The sequence below is a fragment of the Myiozetetes cayanensis genome, unplaced genomic scaffold, assembly GCF_022539395.1.
Source record: "Myiozetetes cayanensis isolate MyiCay16 unplaced genomic scaffold, myiCay2020 scf1, whole genome shotgun sequence".
In the NCBI taxonomy this organism is placed as follows: Eukaryota; Metazoa; Chordata; class Aves; order Passeriformes; family Tyrannidae; genus Myiozetetes; species Myiozetetes cayanensis.
In genome coordinates, this window is record NW_026086604.1 from 42,000,555 (window position 1) to 42,023,498 (window position 22,944).

General features: G+C 41.0%; 2 protein-coding genes across 2 annotated transcripts in view; one reads left to right on the forward strand and one right to left on the reverse strand.

Moving 5' to 3' along the window:
• Positions 1–16,769, reverse strand: part of ASXL3 (ASXL transcriptional regulator 3) — a 129,683-nt gene extending 112,914 nt beyond the window's left edge. Inside the window, exon 1 of the mRNA XM_050338730.1 lies at positions 16,688–16,769. Within this exon, the coding sequence (XP_050194687.1) occupies positions 16,688–16,741 (54 nt within the window). The 5' untranslated portion in view covers positions 16,742–16,769. The remainder of the gene's footprint in view (positions 1–16,687) is intronic.
• Positions 16,770–17,974: 1,205 nt separating this feature from the next.
• Positions 17,975–22,944, forward strand: part of CCDC178 (coiled-coil domain containing 178) — a 179,386-nt gene continuing 174,416 nt past the window's right edge. The window contains 1 exon segment of the mRNA XM_050328908.1: positions 17,975–18,046. Coding sequence (XP_050184865.1) covers positions 17,975–18,046 — 72 coding nt within the window.

The following is a 22,944-nucleotide window of genomic DNA, read 5'->3' on the forward strand; positions in this document are numbered from 1 at the left end:
ATAAGCTGTACAAACAGCTTTCCTCAAGATCTGAGAAAAATTACATGCTCACCTCTTCCCAGCAACCTTGTAAAATAATCTGAACATCCTAAATTGAAGACAATAATCTTTCAAAAGCCTATTACTTTGGAGAAATACACACAGAATGTATTGTTTACATGCTGCCTGCTTCTTCTTATGAAAGAAAATACTTCAAATAATATTGTGCTGGGAAAAAAAAAATAACAACACCACAACATCATAAACAAAAGTTCTGTTTAAAAGGGAAGAATTATTTTTTCCAAAAATGGAACACAAGTTGTCTGCATTTTCTTATATTCTCCTCTTCTGGATACTGCTAAATCATAAATATCCTTGATATAAAAGGGTCTTTTTGTTAAAAACAGCAATTCTTTACCACTGGTGTACATCAAACAGGACACATTATTAAAAAGCTCTCATGATAAAGTGTTATCTTTATCCAGGCTTCTCAAATATTGACTTAAACATTTTTATCAGGCTGTTAATCACATCCACATTCAACGTGAACAGCAACCAAGACCAGTCCTGACAGTGAGACCAGACAGGTAACAGGGCAACATTATGGCAGGGAAAAAGTATTGTGAAAGCTAAGGACATTTCTTATTGATGGTAAGTGGATAGGAGAGAAAAATCAATGGGTCCTCATCAGTACAACTGTCTACCAGCTGGATGCTGATTTCCCTCAGAGATTAAAACCAATAGGAGCAATCACTTGGTACAGGTGTACAAATTCAATAGGACCCCCAGCTTTTAGAGAAGAAAAGTGAACAGTGACTTCAAAGCTGGATTTTGTGAAGAGACAAAAATGCTGATTGCTAAACCTACACTTTGTAATCAGATCTTGAAACAAAATACAGAACATGTCTTCCCCCATGGGGTACAACCTGAAAACGTTCAGGATAATCTGCAGCTGTTGTGAAGGCTCTAAACTCCTGACCCTGCTTGAAGGAATTGTTTTGAGCTGCAAGACTGGCTGACCCCTTCAAGTCAAGCTGGACAAGCACTGACCGGGTTACAAGTGCAAGATGGGCATCAGCCACATACATAATGCAACTACCATCACTGAATGCCAGAATCACAGCAAAGTAATTGGTCAACTGAGAGGAATCACAGAGGGTTTTTGTAAGGGAATATAAATACAGAGAATTCTCATATAGCTAGGCTTCCTGTTCAAGACAAGCTTCTATTTTTAAGGGCCCTTAACACCACAGCACATTTCTTATCCCAAGACCCCTCACTATACACTGAACAGATTAAACTGTTACCTGTCAGGATGGGAACTGTAACCCAAGAAAACCAAACAATGAGAGAGCAAAACATGGCTGTTATGCAGTATATTCCATCATGGGTTTTATTCTTTTTCTATGTGAAAGAACATAGGTACACATGAGGATCTGAGTTTTCCCAAAGCCTCATCTCCTCAGCAAATGCAGCACTAAAAATTGTCAGCTCCTAGAAAATGCTACTGGCAAATAAATTCAATGGCTGTGGGGTTTAGGCATGTAATTTTATATTTAAAGTTTTAGAAGTTGATAATAGCATGTTTTAGCTGCATGGAAAAATTACACTGCCTCGACTTGGGCTTCCAGTGTAACTACTGAACTCATACTGTGCTTTTGAAACAATCACAGAATTACAGAATCATTAAGGTTGGAAAACACGCCCAAGACCATTGAGTCCACCTTTTGACTGAGCACCACCATGCCAATTAAACCACAGCACCAAGTGCCACGTCCAGTCGTTTCTTGAACATTTCCAGGGACAGTGAATCCACCACCTCCTTGGGCAGTCCGTTCCAATGCTAACCACTCTTTCAGTGAAAAAATTCTTCCTGATGTCCAACCTGAACCTCCCCTGACACAGCTGGAGGCATGGCCTCTTGTCCTGTTGCTTGTTACTTGAGAGAAGGGACTGAACCCCACCTGGCTAGAACCTCCTTTCAGGTAGTTGCAGAGAGCGATAAGGTTTCCCCTGAGCCTTTTTTTCTCCAGGTTAAACAACTCCAGCTCTCTCAGCCACTCCTCATATGCCCTACCTTCTAGACTCTTCACCAGCTCTGCTGCCCTTCTCTGGACATGCCTCCAGCACTTCAATGTCCTTTTTAAAGTGAGGGGCCCAGAACTGGATACGGCTCTTGAGGTGCAGCCTCACCAGTGCTGAGTACAGGGGGACAATCACTGCCCTAGTCCTGCTGACCAAACTATTGCTGATATAGGCCACGATGCCATTGGTCTTCTGGGACGCTTGGGCACACTGTTCGCTCATGTTCACATGGATGTTGACCAGGACCCACCAGTCCTTTTCTGCCAGGCAGATTTCCAGCCACTCTGCCCCAAGTAGTACAGCACTCTGTAGTGCTGCTTGGGGTTGGTGTGGCCAAAATGCATGCCCCAGCACTTGGTCTTGTTGAACCTTACACCACTTGCCTCAGCCCATTGGTCCAGCCTGTCCAGATCCCTGTGCAGAGCCTTCCTGCCCTCCGGTAGATCAACACTCCTGCCCAACTTGGTGTCATCTCCAAACTGAGGATGCAACTTTACCTCTTTATCCAAATCACTGACAAACATGTTAAACAAGACTGGCCCCAAACTGGGCCTGGGTAACACCACTGGTGACCAGACATCACCTGGATTTAACACCGTTCACCACCACCCTCTGAACCTGGCCATCCAGCCACTTTTTAACCAAGGGAAGAGTACATGCATCCAAGCCATGAGTAGCCAGTTTCTACACAAGAATATGTTCTACACTGAGGGAGACAGTACCAAAGGCTTCACCAAAATCCAGGTAGACAACATCCACTGCCTTTCCCTCATGCACTAGGCTGGTCATCAGGTCATAAAAGAAGATCAGATTGGTCAAACAGGACCTCACTTTCCTAAAGCCATGCTGGCTGAGCCTGAACCCCTGGTTGTCCTGTATGTGCTATGAGATGGCACTCAAGATGATCTGTTCCATAACCTGGCCCAACAACAAGGTCAGGCTGACAGGCCTGTAGTTCCCCAGATCCTCCTTCCAACTCTTCTTACAGGAGGATGCCACGTTGGCCAAATTCCAGTCATCTGGGACCTCCCTGGTTAACCAGGACTGAGGATAAATGATGGAGAGTGGCTTGGTGAGCTCTTCCACTGGCTCCCTCAGTACTCTCAGGTGGATTGCATCTGAACCCATAGACTTCTGAGTCTCTAAATGGCACAGCAGGTCATTAACTACTTCCTCCTGGATTGCAGGGGGTCTACTCTGCTCCCCATCCTTGTCTACCAGCTCAGGAGACTGGCTGCCCTGAGGATAACTGGTCTTTCAGTTAAAGACTGAGGCAAAGAAGGCATAATTACCACAGCCCTTTCCTCATCCTTAGTTACACTATTCCCCTCTGCATTCAATAGAAGATGGAGATTTTCCCTGGCCCTCTTTTTGTTGTTAATGTATTTATAAAAACACTTTGTATTATCTTTCACAGTGGTGATCAGATTGAATTCTAGCTTAGCTTTCTTCATTCTAATTTTCTCTCTACAAGACCTAATGACATCCTTGTACTCTTCCTGAGTTGCCTGCCCATATTTCCCAAGTCATGAACTCTCCCCTACTCGCCTCCCCGAGTTCCAGCAAAAGCTCCCTCTTCAGCCAGGCCAGTTTTCTTCCCCAACAACTCATTTTTCAGCACACAGGGACGGTCTGCTGCTGCACCTTTAAGATTTCCTTCTTAAACTGTATCCAGCCTTCCTGGACCCCTTTGTTCTTAAGGATTGTTTCCCAAGAGGCTCTCTGAACCAGTGTCCTGAACATGCTGAAGTCTGCTCTCTGGAAGTCCAAGGCAGAACTTTTGTTGACCCACTTCCCTACTTCAGTGAGAAATGAAACCTTTATCATACCACGGTCACTCTGCCAAAGACAGCCTGAGATCTAGAATATCCAACAGGATGGGGGTTGTTGTTGTTGTTGTTGTTCTAGAAATAACCTAGACAATGTAAATTGAAAACAATTCTGCAAATTCCAATAGGAGTTCTTACTGCCAAATGAATGAGAAAGTATTTCAGAAGACATTTTTTTTTCAATTATTTCAAATGGATTACTTATAATTTCAACAATACTCCTTTGAATGAAGTTGGACCATAGGGTAACTTGTTCTAAAAATAAACAGAATGCAACATAATGTAAACACAGTATTTCATTTCTAAGACAAAGGTCTTGTCTTTTACAAAAGAGGGAAGACAGATTTTTTTTTTTCCCATCTTGGTGTTTCCTTGCAATTCTTATACTCCTCAAGCCTGAGAAAAATCCTATCTTTAAAGGTGAAGGTTTGGGGACTTTAGCTGATTATCTAATTAAGTGAAATGGTAGAAAAATTAATAAATAAACAAATTACATGCAATTTTATCCTTGAAGTGAGAAGGTGGGGGTTTTTTGCATTTTTTCATTGTCGGTCTGATTTTCTTTTCCCTAGTATCTTTGCTATTCTACTCCTCATTGGTATAACATCATCTCAATTTTCTTCACTGTTTCCCAATGCAGTTCTGTCATTTTTCTCCGTAGGCTTACATCAGTATCACCCAGGCACACACTCTTTTCACCACGTGACATGCCAACAAGACATAAACCCAGTTTCATTATCTTCTACTAATCCCCAAAAATGTATGTGAGTACTAAAAGTAATAAGCTTCACAACTATTATGTATGCATGGAGCATTTAACCTCATTTTTTTTCAGAACATTAAATCTCAGAATGCTTTACCCAGATCCCTTCCCTCCTCCTCCACACCCATATTTTTCTACAAAATGTAGTCCAACATTTAACAACACTTTAATACATGAAGCTTCTTGCCATAACAGCTCCAACAATGCTGGTAACAACAAACAGGTGCAGTGTTTTGTTAATTTTCTTAAACCTCTTATTCTCTTTGTAGCTCTTTTAAAACCATTTTCCAACCACCATGCATATATACCAACCTCACTTATCTAGGCAGCCTATTTTGCAGATCTGGCTCAAAATGAAGACCAGAGCATTATTTCAGTCTATTTAACATTACTTTAAATAGCTTGAAACCTACTCCTACAGCTCAGACACTAATATAATGAGTTAGCACATAAAAACTACAGTATAGAACTGAGTCTATCATCATTAAGGAAAGTTAAAATTTACTACACAGATATTTTTATTTATTTATTTTTATTTATTTAGTGGAAGTGTTAAAGATTCTGATAATTATAGAACCATAGAATGGTTTGGGTTGGAAGGTACCTTAAAGATTATCTAGTTTCAAACACCCTGCCATGGGCAGGGACACCTTTTACTAGACCAAAGTAAGATTGCTCAAAGCCCACCCAATATGGCTTTGAACACTTCCAGGTATTGAGCATTCACAACTTCTCTGGGCAACATGTATAGTATAATGAGAATGTTTTGAAAATGCATCAAACAGTATTTACAAGCAAAGTAGGTAACTCTATGAATTAACGGAGAGAGAAGTGTTTTCTTTTGCAAAATAACAATTATTTCATTAAATATTAATCTACACCCCCCTCAAAAAAAATCTAACTGGTCCCTGAAGAACAAAAATTATTTTACTACCATTTTATCTACTTTTACTACAGTATCTTAGATTGTTTTTTGGTTGGTTGGTTTTTCTAAACAGATTAAAAGTCAGTAAGACAATCCTTTTCTATCTTTCAAAATCCATACAAAACATTTTTGATCAACTGTTTGGACTCCATGACTTCAAATTTTTTCTAGTTCTCCATCTTCTATTGGAGTTTCACTATGTAGTTCACAGACCAGTTGAAAGACCACCTTTTTGGACTCCATGGAATACAATAGCTCAAACTGTTGCTCAGACGCTACCTTTATCTTCGAGGCCCTTCACTCTGCCCAATCCTATTATTGCTTATCTCTTGCCCTATATCGTGCACCCTTCAGTCAGTCATGCATCTGTTTGTTCACTTCTCCCACATTTATAATCTTTTTCACTGGAAAACTCCCCATACCGCAGTATATGAGTTCTGAAGTCTCCTCTTCAGGTGCCAATGCTGCTGCGGGACTGGAGGCTAAATTAACAACCCACAATGGTTACAGTGAATATCAAACATTTACTGAAAAGGGCTGATCAATAGCACAGGTACTGAGAAGTTGCCATGGAGGTACTTAGTAAACGCAACAATCATGAGCAATGCATGTATAAAAAGCATGCAGTAACTCGCACAGACAGATTGATAAAAATCTCAGAGTTTACTTTAAGAAGCCACAGCCTTCTACTTCTTAAGTGCTTCTACAAATCTAAACCAGAGCATGTTTTAACATCACAACCACTTAGTAGGGCTCACCGTTGTTAGAACTGTGTCTCATGAAGAGCAGAAAAGATCCTTCTTCATAAAATAACTGCAGTGTTCAAGTTAGCTTAAAGCAGTAATTACTTTTTCTTTCAGTGTCTGCTCTTTGGGTGCCCAACCCGTGCTCTAAAAACCACAGATTTCACTAACAGACTTTTAGTAAAGACAAGGAGCATCAATCCAAGACAAAGTCATAGGGTTGGCTATCCTTTACATTCCACTCAGATGGACAGCTCTCATTCCAAAAGCGATAGGGGAAACTGGCAGTGTGCCAGCTGATCCCTGAACACTGACTGGAGGAACAGAATTTTAGCATGAAAAAATTGACTGGCAAGACAAAACAACCACAAAACTGCACCTACCCAAGATGTGGAAACTGCATTCACTTCTTGCTTTTGATAACTGCCTACCCAAAGGACACTGAGTAGATTATGGGCAGAACAAATGTCCCAGCCACGTAGCCTTGTTTCTGTGATTCTCCAAGTCAGTTTCACAGGCCTGTAACCCAATACTTGACTATGAATATATATATGTTTAGCAGCCCAAATCTTTTCTATATATATAGAAAAGAGTCTGCCTAAGTCAGGAATTCAAGGGGTCACATCAAAACATTCAATCCTTACTCTGTCCTCCCAGCAAACATTCCCTTTTGAGATACCTGGCAAAAAGCACTTTAGCTATTGTCCAGGAGGCCGCTGTTGTACTGTGATCTGTATTCAAAGTCTCCAGTTGCACAGGTGTACTAGGCAGGGTGAACTAAATCATCACAAGAATCTCCACCATTATTTTAAGAGATCAGTAGACCTATCTAAGGTAGCTCATGCTCTACAGTACCACTGCCCTCTTCTTTTCTATGATCCGGCCTGATGGACCCAAGCTTTTGCTGAACTGCCCAGTCACTCTGCTTGACGTGTGCTTAACAGACAGGAGATGTTTAGCAATGCAACACAACTTGACAGCACAGCATCTCAGGAACAGGACAAAAGGAAGACAAGCAACCTGTTTGACAAGGATTGCCAATGTAGCGAAATCGGCTACAAACAAAAACAAACCAACCCAAAGTTTAAAACCAAGAGACCTCACTACAAGAACAATCTGGTCAAGCTCTTGGTAGTCCCTGACATCTTCAGAAAGGTACACACTTATGAAGCCATGGATCATCTTGAAACCAGTACCAAAAAGGTATTAACATCTCTTTATAGAAACTTATTTGAAGATTTCTTCAACAGTGAATTACAGAGCTTATTCCACAGCTAGACAGTGAGCCTCACTAAGCTATTATACATTTTTCCTTTCCAAAATAGATGAGTGCTTGCAAGATGTTTCAAAAATCTGCATTATGAATAAAACAAATTATGAAATAGATCAGAATGCATTAAGCACTACTGTTCTACATACAACCTGCTGCAGCACTGCTATATCAAACTGCCAAAAAAATCAAGAGCCTAAGTCCAAAATGCCTCAAAAAAACCAGAGAATATGAATGAGAACCACTAACTGGACACAGAATTCTCAGTCAGTACAGGAAAATTGATGCTGTCTGGTCACTGTCAGAAAAAAAAGACTTAACAATGCATCTGAATTCTAAATCATACCCACTGGACAACTTTTCATATACATTTCATTTCCCTAGTTCTCCCATTTTTTTAAGTAGAATGTGAATTTCCACAAAAAAGACCAGATTGTGACAAAGGCCACACAAGTCATAGCTTCTATGGGTAATGAAAGTTACCAATTAAATTTTACTGATTTCACAAAACTGTAACTAGTGTGACTTCAAGTTTAAACAGACAAGGTGACCTTGAAGCACTTTCCAACCTTACCTTCTATAATTAACAGAGTAATGCTCTAATTAAGACGCTTTTCTCACTCTCGAAACCAAATTCCAAAGAGGTTCTCATTGGTCTTACCTGTCTGGAATTTCTATATGACAGAAATGTCAAATGAGGTTCAAGAAGTTGGTATGATCAGGGAATGTCATGATTCTGAGATAGCTGCCTATCTGAGTCTTGCTCCAGAGGAATGACAGCAGACTATGGACAGTAAGGGTCTATTTTCTCCCACTACCCTTGCTAGGCAATATTGCCAGGCAGGCACAGTGACATGGAATGTCACTCACTTCTCTGAGACAGCAATGCCAGCAGCTGATGGATAACTGGGAATTTTGAGGTATAAAAAGAATTAACATTTATCCAAAACCAGATATTAATAGATGTTCAGTTACAACTGATGGAACAGAAAGAAAAATAATCAAACCAGAAAGTTGACACTTAATGAAGAATGAAGTTAAGTATTTTGGCAATACAATAGTAGTAAAGCCTCATCTTATATAAGAGAAGGTTCAAGTCACAAAAAGAAGAACAAATCATATGGAACATGAAAGTTGACTCTGATTTACTAGAGTCTGGACATTTCATAAGGCATCTCACCAACTATGTGAACCACTACACACAGTTAGGCAGGCTCTCTAGCCTGCTAAGTGTCAGCTGAAATGGAGTAAAACTTTGACCTTCAGTGTTTGATATCTACTTCAGTTAAGACTCTTTTCCCTCTCTAGACATCAAGTTACACAGAAAGCTAACTAGGATAAAACAAACAAACCCGGACTAAAATGACTGCTTCACTAAATTCCTGATCCTGTCTATACTTAGGCAAGACCAGAAGAAAGAAAGAAAATAGCTTTGAGTTCTCTGAAACAAATAATCTAGTAGCTCAAGATCTTATCTCTCAAGAAGCACTTCCGAAGTTGTAGAGATTTAGGAAATGTTGTTATCTGTAAGTCAGATTATGCTTTATAGGATGCAACTGTCACCCACAGGATAATGATCTCTAAAGCTGAGCCTCTACAAGCAGTGAGGCGATTCTCATCATCACAGGCTTGGCTAGACCAATCTATGTTTTAAAACAGAGCATGTAATACATGCCTTTTAAATAAATTACATTCGGATGCTCCAAAACTGTGAATAATAATCTAGGGCATGACCTGGAATGTCTTCTACAGGGAACTACAGCCCAACCCTCTGATGAGTCTGATGATTCCAGAGCAACAGACTGAACTGTGGTTGCTGATCCTGGCAGATGCTGTCAGACAAAAACTAAACTCAATGCTGCACTACAAAGCAAGTCTTTTCAGACACCTGAGGTACAGGAGGCCACAAGAGAGTCATAACCTGTAACCTAACAGCTGGATGCCGTATGTTAAAAAACTCCTGTAAAAGGTCCTCCAATATTGAGGAAAGTTACATACCAGGGTCCACACAGATTTTGTCCTGCTGAGCTTAAGCGATTAGAAAGAGCTGAACTGTTAACAGTCAAAGGATGGAAACATCAGATGAGCCCAAGATTCCTGTTCCAACGTCAGAAACACCAGAACTTGCTTGAACCAAAGTGGATGGAGCTGCTCCAGACCCCTTCAACACCAAGTGCCACCCCCAATCGCAGTCAGTGCAGACACCAAAGAAGCTCCAGAAAGACAGCATGCACTACCAGATGGCTTATGAACTGTCTCCTGACACTCATGATGTCTGTGCTAAAGCACTACCACCATTCTGAAAGTCATAGGTCATTCTTTCAAACTAAGATTAGCTGCAGGCTAATCAGTAGGCACCTCTCTACTGTTTTTCCATTCCCAGCAAGTACATCTCCTCCCAAGAAAGCAACTCCAGCAACAGAAAACTATCTAGCAGGACCTTGCAAAACCAGAGCAGCCTCAGAGGAACAGTACACCAATGATATGGGGGGAGAGTAACTGTCATTCAAAGTTGGTAAGTGATTAGATGGGCCACGTATGAACATACTGTTGCACTTGAGCGGCATCAGGATTTGCTACCTGAACTAAAAGGATAAGCAAATGGGCTGCACCAGAATGCGCCACTTATTGTTCTGCCTTTACACTGGAAGCTGACCCAGAGTGAAGGCTAAGGTGTTTGATTCCTTTGGTCTGCAAGTTTCTCAGAAGGCAGATTTGCTCCCTTCCTAGTGCAACCCATGGAACCATAATGAAATAATTTCCACTAATTACATCATTTCCAAGGTCTTGGCAGCACAAAAGGAGGCCACTATTTAATTATTGCTATTTACAGGGAATGCCAAGATTATCATCATCATCATCCCTAGCAAAAGAGAAAATACCTTGAAGTTTACAACATTAAAAAGAGAAGAAAAAAACCAAACAAACCCTATTACTCCAAAGCCAAGAGGTCAAGTTTAGCAAATGACTCTCCAAGTGACTGCTGATCACAGTATAAAGAACAAAGAAAAGTTCCCACAGGAAGCACAGTAAGTTTGTGGCTTTTCACCTTGAGGACAGCATGCGACTTGGTCCAGACTAGGATGCTGCAATGACATGTTTTGATCCAGGGAAGTGGTGAACTGGGCTAGCAAATCCAAAGGAACCTAGCTGTGAAGGGTGAGCTGGGTGTGGTTAGTGGAAACTAGTTCACTGTGGTTCCACAGGTTTCACATTAAACTGACCAAATCTACTGGAAGAAGAAAAAACACATCAGTTGCTTCAACAGAAACGTGCTGTATGTCAGGAAAATACTGGCTCTTCTACAGAGAAAGGCAAGTCAGAAGACACTGGAAAGATTCATTAAGCATTAAATTATACCTTAAGGCACTGAGAATGCCTTCACACCATTGAGGAATGTTCATATTTAGGTTCCTGTAAAGGTATTCTCCTATATAATCCTGCTTTGATAGAAGTAAAGTGACATTACTGAAAGCAGGTCCCATTCCTGGGTCAGGTTCCTGCCTACAGGAACCTAAAGGTCTATGATGCCAAGGGTTAAAGGGCTGTCTCAAGACAAAGACTTAAAATCTCATTTCTCTCCATCTACCCTAGAAAAATGCAAAAGGTAAGCTGTAATAGATGAAATTCCTAATTTGTTTGTAGATCACCTTTTAAAATAAAAAATATTAAACCCATGCTTTTTAATAGTGTTATTTCATGCTAACAAAAAAAACTACCAAGAAGGTAGGAAAAAAATAACTGCAGGTTCAACCTTGTCTAACAAGTGCAAAAATTACTTTGAATAAAACAAACTGAAGGAAACCCTAGAGCAAACCAAAGTAAAATATAGCTCTTCAAAGCAGCATTGATTGTGGATCAAAGGGAAAGGCCATCAAAACTTCCCAAGCCACAATGTTTCTGCATGTCTGAAAAAGAATTAACTTGGAACAAATATGGAAATAATAGCAGGTTTCTGTTAAGCCAACAACAAAGAAATCCTTAATACCATAAAACAAAGTTATGTCAAATCTCCCGTTTTTAAAGATACACGAAGCTCCTTTCGCACAATGCTTTAAAATGCTATTTATAGTAACAAAAGCGAAGACAACATAAAAGTCAAAGGGATTATCATCACTCGTCTAGCTACACAGAAGTTACTCTTTTACTTTTTTGTTTCATTTGCGGTCTTCAAATATGAAGATATAGCACAAAAATATTTCCATACTGCAATATGATCTGTTTCAACTACACTATCTCAGCATACCAGATGAAGCAACAATCATCTTTTGGACAGTCATCCACATTAAACAGCAAGCATGTAAGCTAACAATTCTAATGGGCTTTTGTTATTCTTCATGGTTTTTTCCGTCATTGGCTTCCTTAATTAATTAGTATAATTTTCTTAAAGTTTACAAGAGCAAGCGAATAGCTCTCAATTAAGAGCTGGATCCAGCCAGGAGACTACTGCAAAAAACACAAGAATTTAGGTATGAATATTAGGCACCCATTATGCACACGTCACCTGAACCACAAGGACTCTTCATAGCACCGTAAAGCACGCAAGTCTTCAAGAACACAAGGAAAACCTTTCTTTCAGAACAAAATTTGGAGAAGAGCAAAAATTCTAGAGAGGCAATACAACACATGAATAACCAAACAAGCACTACTGTTCTCATTCTTGGGATTTTCTTCAGCTTTATTGTCAGCTAGTTGCAGAGACTGGACTGAACTGCGTTTCAAAATACAACTTACAGGAAAGGACAATAATAAGGGCGAGCTATTCAGAAAAGGAAAAAATCCTTTTAAAATGTTGCCATAAACTATTGCCCTTCATAGGCAGATGATCTGTGCTTCTCAGCTCTGCATTCCCGAAGTGAGCAGCCTCCACTCATTTTGTTCAGGCCTCTTTCCCCCTTCTACAAATAACAAAAGGATCATGTCTAGAAGTCAAACAATAAAAGTTGGATCACTGCAACCTACTTAAAACCTACTTGCCACTTGTGCGGCAGAGTATCCTTCAGCACATTTCAGTCTCAGTATTTTTCATTTCACTATTTTTTATGCAGAATTTTATGGCATACAATTATTAAGAGGCAGAATTCACTATTTCAGGACTTTAGGTAACAGCTTGAGAGAGTTCTTGTGAAACCAAATGTATAAAAGTTTTTTCAACTGAAAGGAATCACTACAAATTGCTTTAACTGTTCAAGTGTTTAACCTTTCTTTTCAATTTTAATGAGTTCCATGTATGACCAGAAAGCAACAATACTGTTACAACAAATGAGGATCAACTAAAAGACAGGATGTTTCTCCTCCTTCCTTGAAGGATTTTCTTTTGTTCTTTTAAGTGTTCTATCTTAGTCTATCAGACACAAAGAGCAGAAAACTCGCATGGAGATAATGCCGAGGTCATACATAAGCACTGCTGTAGTCTGCTGCAAAGTACAAAGTTGACATATCAGGTCTACATCAAAGATATGCCCTTTGGCAGGTTGCAAAGACAGGTTGCAACTTTGTCCATAAAAACGTGTGTTCTACAAAATGGGTTCTGTAACATGAACTGTTAGTGGTATGCCACCATTCCATTGATCCTGCACATGCGTTCATTTCTCAGGAATGCTTGTAAGCTGGGCTATGCCTTGCCCTAAGATAAGCAGACTTGCATGAGGAAAAAAGCAGCATGTCGCAGACAGAAAGATTCAACTCTCTGCAGGAGACTTCTTCCATAAAACACCAGTTCTGATACAGGACATGCCAGTGGTTCCTGCTTTACTGCCTGTATCGCATACATGGTATTTACAGCAAGAGATTAATATAAGGGCAGCCCTTTCCTGCTTACGTTTTAAAAATTAAGAGAACAGCTTGAAAAAACACTGCATTGCAGGAACTTAAATTTTCAAAGACCCCTTAATCAAATACTAAAAATTAGTAAATACAACACTATCACTTTGGAGCCTCACCACTTCCGAGTTACAATGTATTTTAAGACTGCCATGTAATACATTTTTCTGAAGTACTGCTCCTTTTTTCATTGTGAATGTGGGAATTGGAGAGCTGTGTAACGATTTCAGGCTCGAGTCCAGTTTTTGTACTCCTTTTTATCCGTAACTATTACATGGTGCATTATGAGTTTCAATATAGATTGAATACAGAGAGATGACCATATCAATTTCTCTCATAATTACTGTGAGAGAAGTAGTAATAGAGAATGAATGAGGCAAAAGTGTAGCCACAGAAGGAAGATGATTTTACGACCATGAAACAGAACTACTACAGAGACGCTGTTGGTATCATAACTACCTCTCCCACAGATTTCCTGAACAGCTTTGAGTAAGGTACTTAATCTTTCCATGCCTCAACTCGGCATGGGTAAAGCAGAGGTCAAAATACTTAACCTCATAGGCATGTTGCAAGTATAGAAACATTTGCATTTGGGAAGCTACTGGGCGCTGCTAATAGCAGCTGTGTATATACAATTGAAACATAAAACAAAAATCTGCTTCAGCACTGTCTGAAAGGTGTATAAAAATTAAGTACGGCACCTCACAACAAACAAATAAAACAAAATCAAAATTCAGCAGCTCTAGTGAGTGAACTTAAAATACCTGGGAAACTAGCACGCATTTCACACTTTTTAGTACTTCACTTTGAAAGCCCAATATTGTTGTAATGTAAGGGCTTTTGTAAAAAAATTAACATAAATATTCATGCAGTTGCTGCATGTACTAATTCACCCTCTTCTTCCTAAAAATAATTCAGCAGCATACAGTTTTACAACATATTGATCTAGGTAACTCATGAGTCATTTTTTGTGAGTAGGCATCAATCACTTCATTGTTTACTTGTCTGTGAAAAGAAATTGATTTTAATCAAACCATGCAGTAATACATTATTGATGAATCCCAAGAAAACAAAGTCATAACGAACCACCAGGGTCCAAACTTAAAACACTGTAAGGAACAGCAATTTTGGCTTCAATCTTTCACTGTTATTTGCAATCATAAATAACCATAAAAGTAGTAAAGCCCAATCCTAGACTGCAGTTGGTCTGAGCAGCAACACATATTCACATAACAGACTTGGGGCAAGCTCTACAGAACTTGACAACCCCAGGAGGCTGGACAAAACCACATTGTGGACCTTGTGTATCTCCACCACTTATTATCCAGCATTGTATCAGCTTACATTTTACTTGATTTTAGCAAATCACGATTCTTCTGTGGCGAATGTGAGGTAATACAACATCATGAAAGAAGAGTCTTAGCCCTTCTCCAAAGCAATGGCTCAGCCTTTGTTCTCCAGAGGCTTTAAACTTTTCTATGTATTCTACCACATGGGAATAGCAATTTTACTTGATACACACTAAATCCTTTTATGTGCATTTGTCAAACAAAATACAGCTTACAGTGATAACTGGAGCAGCAACTTGAAAGAGTAAAGTTAGGATAGCAATTGATGTATTTTATAGATTTTTGAATACATGTTGTCAGTTTAAAGTATGGAGAAACAAATACTGTAGCAACATCCACTGCCAAAACTACTCTGGCAAAGGTGAGTGTTTCACTGCAGTGAAACTTCTGTTAAGATCATGAGAAGTAAGACATGCGGACAGTAGCGACACCATATCAGAACATCTTCACTAATGCTGCATTATTACAAAATGTTGGGGGATGTACAGTGAGCCACATCAGAATTTAGCGTTGCCCAAGCCTACTAGAATACCTCGAAACAGCTTACAGAGACATCTATAGGTAGTGGCTGTCTAATACCTTATAATTATTTACATAGGAGAGAGGCTGAACTTCCCATCTAGGAATTCATATAACAAGGTGAAAACATTTTTACTAGAAAACTGCTAAATTAACTATACAAATAATAGTATTAATATATCACTATCAATTACCAAAACGAGATGCAACATTAGTACTGGCATGTTACTTAAGCAATTCGGTCTGTATCAGAGATGAATAAAAGATAAAGTTGGTGTAGATGCAAAAAGCAATGTAACCGGCAGCCTATCTTTCCAGCTTCGTCATCTTTCTACACACTCAGCTGAAACTGAACCAGTCCCAACTTTGCAGAGGACACACATACGAACGTGTACAACCATTTGTGCTGTACCGTGCGTAAGTATTGGTTTTAAAATTCCTAGAATGGAGGGAACCCGAACATACTCTGAAACGGAAAAACAACATAAACAATGTGCTCTGTTACACTTAGCAAACAGTAATACAGAATCATGAAAACAGATACAGTAGGGTAGGGGAGACAGTTTCTTAATGAAGTGGGAATGGACTAGCTCTCTAGAGCCACGGAGCCTTTTCAGAAGCGGGTTTGATTGCCCTGGATATTTGCAGGCTCGGTGGGAGAAGTAGAGAGGGTGAAGCGAAATCCCAGGACAGAGTTCTCTCTAACGCCCCTCACCCCGGTCCTCCTGTCCGCACTAAAGGGATGAAAACGCCATACCCGGCTATTTCACTTTTCTCTACATTAAAAGGAGGGATTTCCTTGGGATATCTGATGCACGAACTTCGCAGAGATAAGCACAATCCCTGGGCATTTACATACACACACACACACACAAACACATACACACTCAAAAAAAAAAAAAAAAAAAAAGAGAGAGAAGAAAAGAACAGAGGAATTTCCTCACGCACACACCGCGGAAGGGACGCAGTTATTCCTCCTCTCCAGGCAGGCAGGGACGGGAGGAAGAGTCGCGGGCTGCACGGACCGCCAGCCGGGCTCAGCCCGGCACTCGCACCCGCTCCCTCCCGCCGACCGCGCTCTCTCCCGCACGGGCACTCCCGCGCCCCTTCCCGCTCCCCGCACACACACCCCGGATCGCTCTCCCTCATCCTCCCTCTCGCTCGAAGTCCCTCGCACACTCTTCCCCGCAGTCTGGCTTACACACACTCTCTTTCTCTCTCCCCCCTCCCGTCCCTCCCCAGCGGCCCCGACCGCCGGCAACAAAGCGGCGGGGCGGGCAGCGCGCCGGGCTGGCGGCGGCGGGACGCGCTCGCACCGCACACACACACTCTCACACATACATAAATACACACACACACACGTACTGCAGACACACAATGCTGCCGCCGCCGCGGCACCTACCAGGCGGGCAGCCTCGGCCCAGGTGCGGTCCTTCTTCTTCCTCTTGTCTTTCATGTTTGCATCTCATTGAGGTGGTTCGGGGGTGGGGGCCGGGGGAGGGCGGACCGGGGAGGGGGCGGGGAGGGGGCGCCCGGAGGGGTTCCGCGCGGACAATGATACGGTGACATCGGAGCTGTGGAGCCCCGGGGCGGGAGGGGCGGAGGCGGGGGAGGCTGCGGAGGGGGCGGAGGTGCGGGGAGGCTCCCGCGGCGGCGGCACAGCTGTGACAGCTTGAGGGATGCTCCGCGGCGCTCACAACAATGCGCTCTGACGTCACGCGGGGGGACCGCGCCTGCGCCCAACATCCCCCGGCGGCGGCGGCGGCGGCGCCCCCGCCCCAGCGCGCGCCCGGCCCCCGAAGCCTCGCGAGAGCGGCCGCGGGCCGGGGGCGGCGGGCAGGGGAGGGCGATGGCGGGCCGGCCCGCGCCGCCCGACTACAACTCCCGTGGTGCACCGCGCCGGGCGGGCGGGCGGGGCGGCTCCCGGGGACGCGGCTCTGGGGGCGCCGCCGGGGCGGGGGTGGTGGCGGCGGGGCGGCCCCTCGGCCCCCTCAGCGCCCTGCCCACGGCTCAGGCCACGCCGCCGGCCGTACACCCAGCCAGAAGTGCCGCCCGGCTCTGCCCCGGAGCGCGCCCTCCCCGCTGGCACTTACTTACGGCTGGGGCAGCCCCCCGCCCCGGCGGTGCCCGACCGTGCCCTCGTCGCTCCGTCTGGAGCCGCTGCCGAAACGTGCCGAACCGAACCCAGCCCCTGCCAGCTCGCAGCGATCCCGCGTTAGCGCCTCAGCTCCTTCTCTTGTCGGAACAGGAAAGAACATCTTGTTCCAGTGTGTAAACAAAGGGAGTTGATGTGCTGCGCTCGTAAAACCGCCGAAGGAGGTTTTCTTTAATTGGATGACCCAGGATTAAGATGCCCACGAAATGCGAAGCGAAGGGACTTGGCACACCTTCCTGATTTGCAGGATATTGTGATTAGGGTTTTTTTCCCCCGTTTACTCCCCTCGTCCGGATATTAAAGTGCATTTAGAATATTATTGAAATACATTTGGTATTTTGTTGTTTGGACTGAAACGAGTCCGAAATTTTTCAGGGTTTTGTGTAGCCATCTATTCAGTGCCTGATCCCTCCTTAGTACCTTTCTCAGCAGCACCCGTGTTCCGCCTTGCCGCGTTCCTTTGGTAATATTAAACCTTATTTTTCCCACACATAAGCAGTTTGGGGTGGGGGAAACTCATACCCAGCTACGACAATGCTCAACCTGTTCTGTCAAGAACGGGACCGGGGCAACCCTGAGAACCTTCAGCCCCTGAAGGAAGCAGAAGTAACAACCTGATAGCATTACACTTTAATATTAAAGAGCACTCATATCGTCTGTGATGGTTTTGCCCTTCCTCCCCATCCTTATGTTTTAAGGGGAAATGATACATGGAAGATAGTTCATGACCATAACATCTTTCCATATTTCAAAATTCACTCCCACTTAAACAAAAACATTAGCAAAACAAAATTCAATAAAACAGCTGCTTCTAAATTTTGTTTTGATTCCAGGCTCTATAGTACTGATCAGAGGATTTGAGTATGCCTCAGAAATGTTCTTGAGAAAAATATTGTTGCAACTGCAATGTTTCAGGTTCAACAGTGAGGTTGTGTAAAAATTTTACAATCATCCAGTTATCGAAACAGCTACATATTCCTTTCTTATTTACTGAATGCCTTCTTTGTCACCTTAGTAACATTTAGAAAGGAAATACTTGCTATTAGTATCATTTCTTTGTCTATGTTTTGCCTCTTTGACTTTATTTTCAGCCTTTATATGTCTTTCCTAGTTCCATTTTTTCCCCTTTGCATTTCCTCACCTTTAGTAGATTTTTATTCCAAACCATACAGGTTTTATTCACATCTTGTTCCCCATGCTGAAATCCTAAGTCTGTAATAATTAAGTACCTCATTAAAACTGCCTTTGAAATACCCCTGCTATTTTAAGTATTGAAGCTCCAACAAAATAAAAAAGCCCAGGCAGCTTTATCAGTCACTCTCATCATAACTGGCTATTATAAGTCTTATAAATATAAGTCTTATAAATATTATAAATATTATAAGTCTTATAAATATTCTGCATTAGTTCCTGTCTATTCACAGGTAGCTGCTTCATGTGCATAACATTAACTTCTATTACTCATGAGACCTGTGGTGTTGCAGGGTTGGTGTAGGACAGAGGAGGACATTTTTCAGGAAAAAGAAGTTCCATGAGCTCCTAAAGCTAATCTGACTTTGTGGATTTTTTGTTTGGTTCAGTTGGTTTGTACTACTGCTTGTTGCAGTCAGGATTAGACTTTCATTTGGTATTTCTATGGACAACTGGAATAATCTTTTTAGTATTACATCATTTCAATTCAGCTGTTGAATAAACAAGACCAGTGTTGTGCTGTCATTTATTTTATTTACATCGTTCCTACACAGTCCATGTGCTCGTAAGTTCATAGAGTTGTAGAATTTTTTGGGTTGGAAAGACCCTTAAAGATGACCTAACTCCAACCACCCTGCCATGGGCAGGGACACCTCTCACTAGACCAGGTTGCTCAGAGCCCCATCCAATCTGGATGTGAAAGTTGCTTCTGTTGTTCACACGAAAATGGTTGGGAATTGCATACTGACAGTGGCACTGCCTTTGCTGGAGAAAGGAAACCACTTGTGCTGTTTGCTGTATCAGAGCAGAGAACCGATATGTATTTGTATGCTTTCATTATGAGAGGGGAAAAAGAAAAGAATCTTTACAATCTAAATGAAATTTATTTTTTTCTACAATAAATCTTGTAACTGAATCCAATACAGTTTGCCAGCATACACGGAAACCAAGTGCCTCAACAGAACAGTACAGTTCTGCTTTAAGGGAATTAAAAATCATGTGTAAGTCTAGAAGCACAGCAGAAAAAGGTCAAGTTCATCTTGTGGAAAAAAGCATTTCCTTTTGATTATAGGTAGTATTTACTGCATGAGTTGGATGCTACAGGAGATCGTGACTGTTGCTTCTCTAACTGAATTGGCAATATGAAAATTGAGAAATGGTGAACTGCCTTCGAACTGCAGCTGTTGGAACTATGGCTAAAAGCTCAGTATATGTAGCACATATAAATGTATATATGTGTGTGTGTAAATATTTACAGCACATTGTAAACCAGATTGGATAACCTGCAAATACTGCAGAAAGATGTTACATTAAAATATATAATGAATTTTTACGTAACCAAAATTTATGTGATGTTACGGTGCCAGATGTTACTTTTTGACCACAGATGGAAGCAGTTATTTATTATAGATGCATTTGTGTCCAGTTACTTGTGTCAGTAGAACGGTCATATGACACTAAAATAACATTGGACGCTGGTTTCTGAGCTGCAGTACCCAGTGAATGCATTTACCTGAAATGTTATAGAAGTTTGAGGCTTGACATTATCTAGCGAGCTGCCTGAAGAACACTGTGCTTGTCGTTTCATGCATAGAAAAATTACTTTTGATAAGCACTGTTGATTTTTATTTTTATCTGTGAACTCGACAACTTATGCGAGTATATATATATACATATAAATATGCATTGCTTCAATACTATGAAACACTGCTACAGTGAAAATTCCAGTTTCAGCTCTTACAAAAGAAGGAGTATCAGCTGGTACATGGAAATGCCATATGTGTGCAGAATGATTTATTCACAGCATGGCAATTCAATCTAATGTGCCACTTCTACAATGGAAATTATATTCACTACAATTGAACAGGAGATGCTGAGTAACAAGATAATTAAAAAAATATCCCAGAATGATACTAATGGAGAAATTGCATTTTCTAAATTAGTGTCAGCACAGTGGTGACAGAAAACAAACCAGATTATTTGGTTTTGTGTGGACATAGGGAGACCAAAGTCATTTAGATTGACATTTAACCATTTGCAGATACTGCTGTCATAGTTGTAGAGTGTGTTTTATACTCTTGATTTAAAGAATGTCTATTGCCAAGTATCCAGACAGTTTGAGTTTTGTAGCATTTATTACTCTTAATGGAACTGTTCTCTTTTAATCATACGCCATATGGACCTGAATCAACATCCAGAGCTTTTCAAATATGTTAATAATTCTTAATAACAAGCTCAGAATCTAATATTATCTGAATGATGTTACTGTATTTGGAAAGTCTCCTGAAGCTGATGAAAAAAACAAACCCTACAGGCTACACTTGAACATGTCAATACAGGAGGGTGAAAGTTAAATTTTGGTAAATACTAAATCAGATGAACAGAGTAGTCTTTTCATGAGCATGCCATCTCTTCTTTAGGATTGGAAAAGTCATAGAATATGTAGAAGAACTCACTCTTTCCCCCCCCCACCCCGAAAAAAAAAAAAAGGAATCACAACCATATTTTTCAGGTCTCAAATCAAGGTGTACATTATTTATGTACACCTAAATTATTTTCTAATTTATTCCTAACTGTGCAATACATGCAGAACTATTAATAACAGTGCACTGTAAAATCTCAAATTTACCTTAGACATATCTCACCATTGCAAATTTTCAAAAAATGAAAGGTTTGACTGTGAATTTATTCTGTTGACTTTAGAGTTCACCACATTTGTCATTACTTTAGTCTCAGACCAGGAATGGCCAAATACTCTCAATGTAGGGTTATTTCCTTTTCTCCCTCCTAGCCCTCCAGCAGCCAAATAAACACTCAGATCTTTTTTATGGCATTGCAGCTGATCTAATAAGCCTGTTTGCAGCTAACCTGAGGTCCAATTTGCCCTCCCAACAGGTGAGCAGTGATACCCCCAGCATGGAGAGCTTATCATGCAGTCACCTTCCAAACTAGCTCCAGGCAGCCCTTCCCTCAGCCATGCTGACCATCATTTTTTCATACTACAGATATGGAGCCACCCTTTCCCAAATCCATGGGGACAATTACTATGAGAAGACCATTGTCTTTGAAACATGAACAGTTTAAAAGATGCCATAAAAATGTTGGAAAGAAAACATTTCTTTGTGCATACACAACAGAAGAGTAGGGAACCTGCCTCTGAGGCATTGCACTGTAACTGCATACAGATCACACCTCCTGGCAGTTCTGTAAACCTTAGAGGAGCAGGAACTGTCTGCAGATAGCTCACAAGATTACTTTCATTTTGATATGACACAGTTTAGTCAAATCAAAACCACAGGAGCTGATAGCTTATCTCATCTGCTCTTTTTTAGGTGCTTATCTAGATGATTATATGGAAGTTGCTGCATGGGTTATAAATATGCAATTACAGGAGAAAAATTTGAAACTGTTTACTTGCAGTGTCTGATTTAACAGAAATTACATATCTTCCTATCTAGAAAGTGATTCAGGAATTCGAGATGCATGGATGCTATTCTAATACCATATTTCAACCTTCAGAATGAGCTTCACCCCCAAGACAGATACGTAATGAAATATCACTTCAAGTTATATGGAATTTCAAGGAATTGTGAATGTGTACTAGAGAAATTGCAAGCAAAATTTGTACAACATGCTTATGATAAGTCTCAAGTTGTCACAACAAACCGACAATTACAAGACAAGTACTCATGGCCAGAACTTGATATGAAGGACTGAAGCTTAATACTTATTGAAGTTAAGACAAGTGACTCATGCAATACCATTACAGCCTACCCCTTGCATTTTTTTTCTGTGTATGACTGATATCACAGACCCTTTAGGCAGTTATTTCAGCTATCTAGCTATCTCTCTGTAGTAGACAATCATAAAATGACCAAACAGATCATTTACAATTGCTTTCTTATCTGTTTTCAGCCAAAAATGAAAGCTGTAAGAATTAGTACCGTGTAACTTCTTATGATGAGTAATTTTTTTTCTGAAAATGTATATGAATGGTCATCATCAAGCTATGGTGAAGCTGATGAAGAATTAGAATTTTAAGAAGAATTTTAAAAGAGACTTCAAGGCTAACCTGTAAAAACAAAAACCAAAAAGAAAAAAAAAGAAAAGGAAACAACTGAAAAAGCTTGGAAGACCTTCTCAATGGACTAATTACAAGTTTAAGCAATAACCTGCCATCTAATCACATAAATAATTTCCTAAACTAATGCCTGGAGAGCTACACAGATTGAGGTAAATGTTGCTAGGCTGAGGATCTCTAAACCTGCTGTAATAACACAAACAGATACAAAACACACAGTCCAACAGCAAGA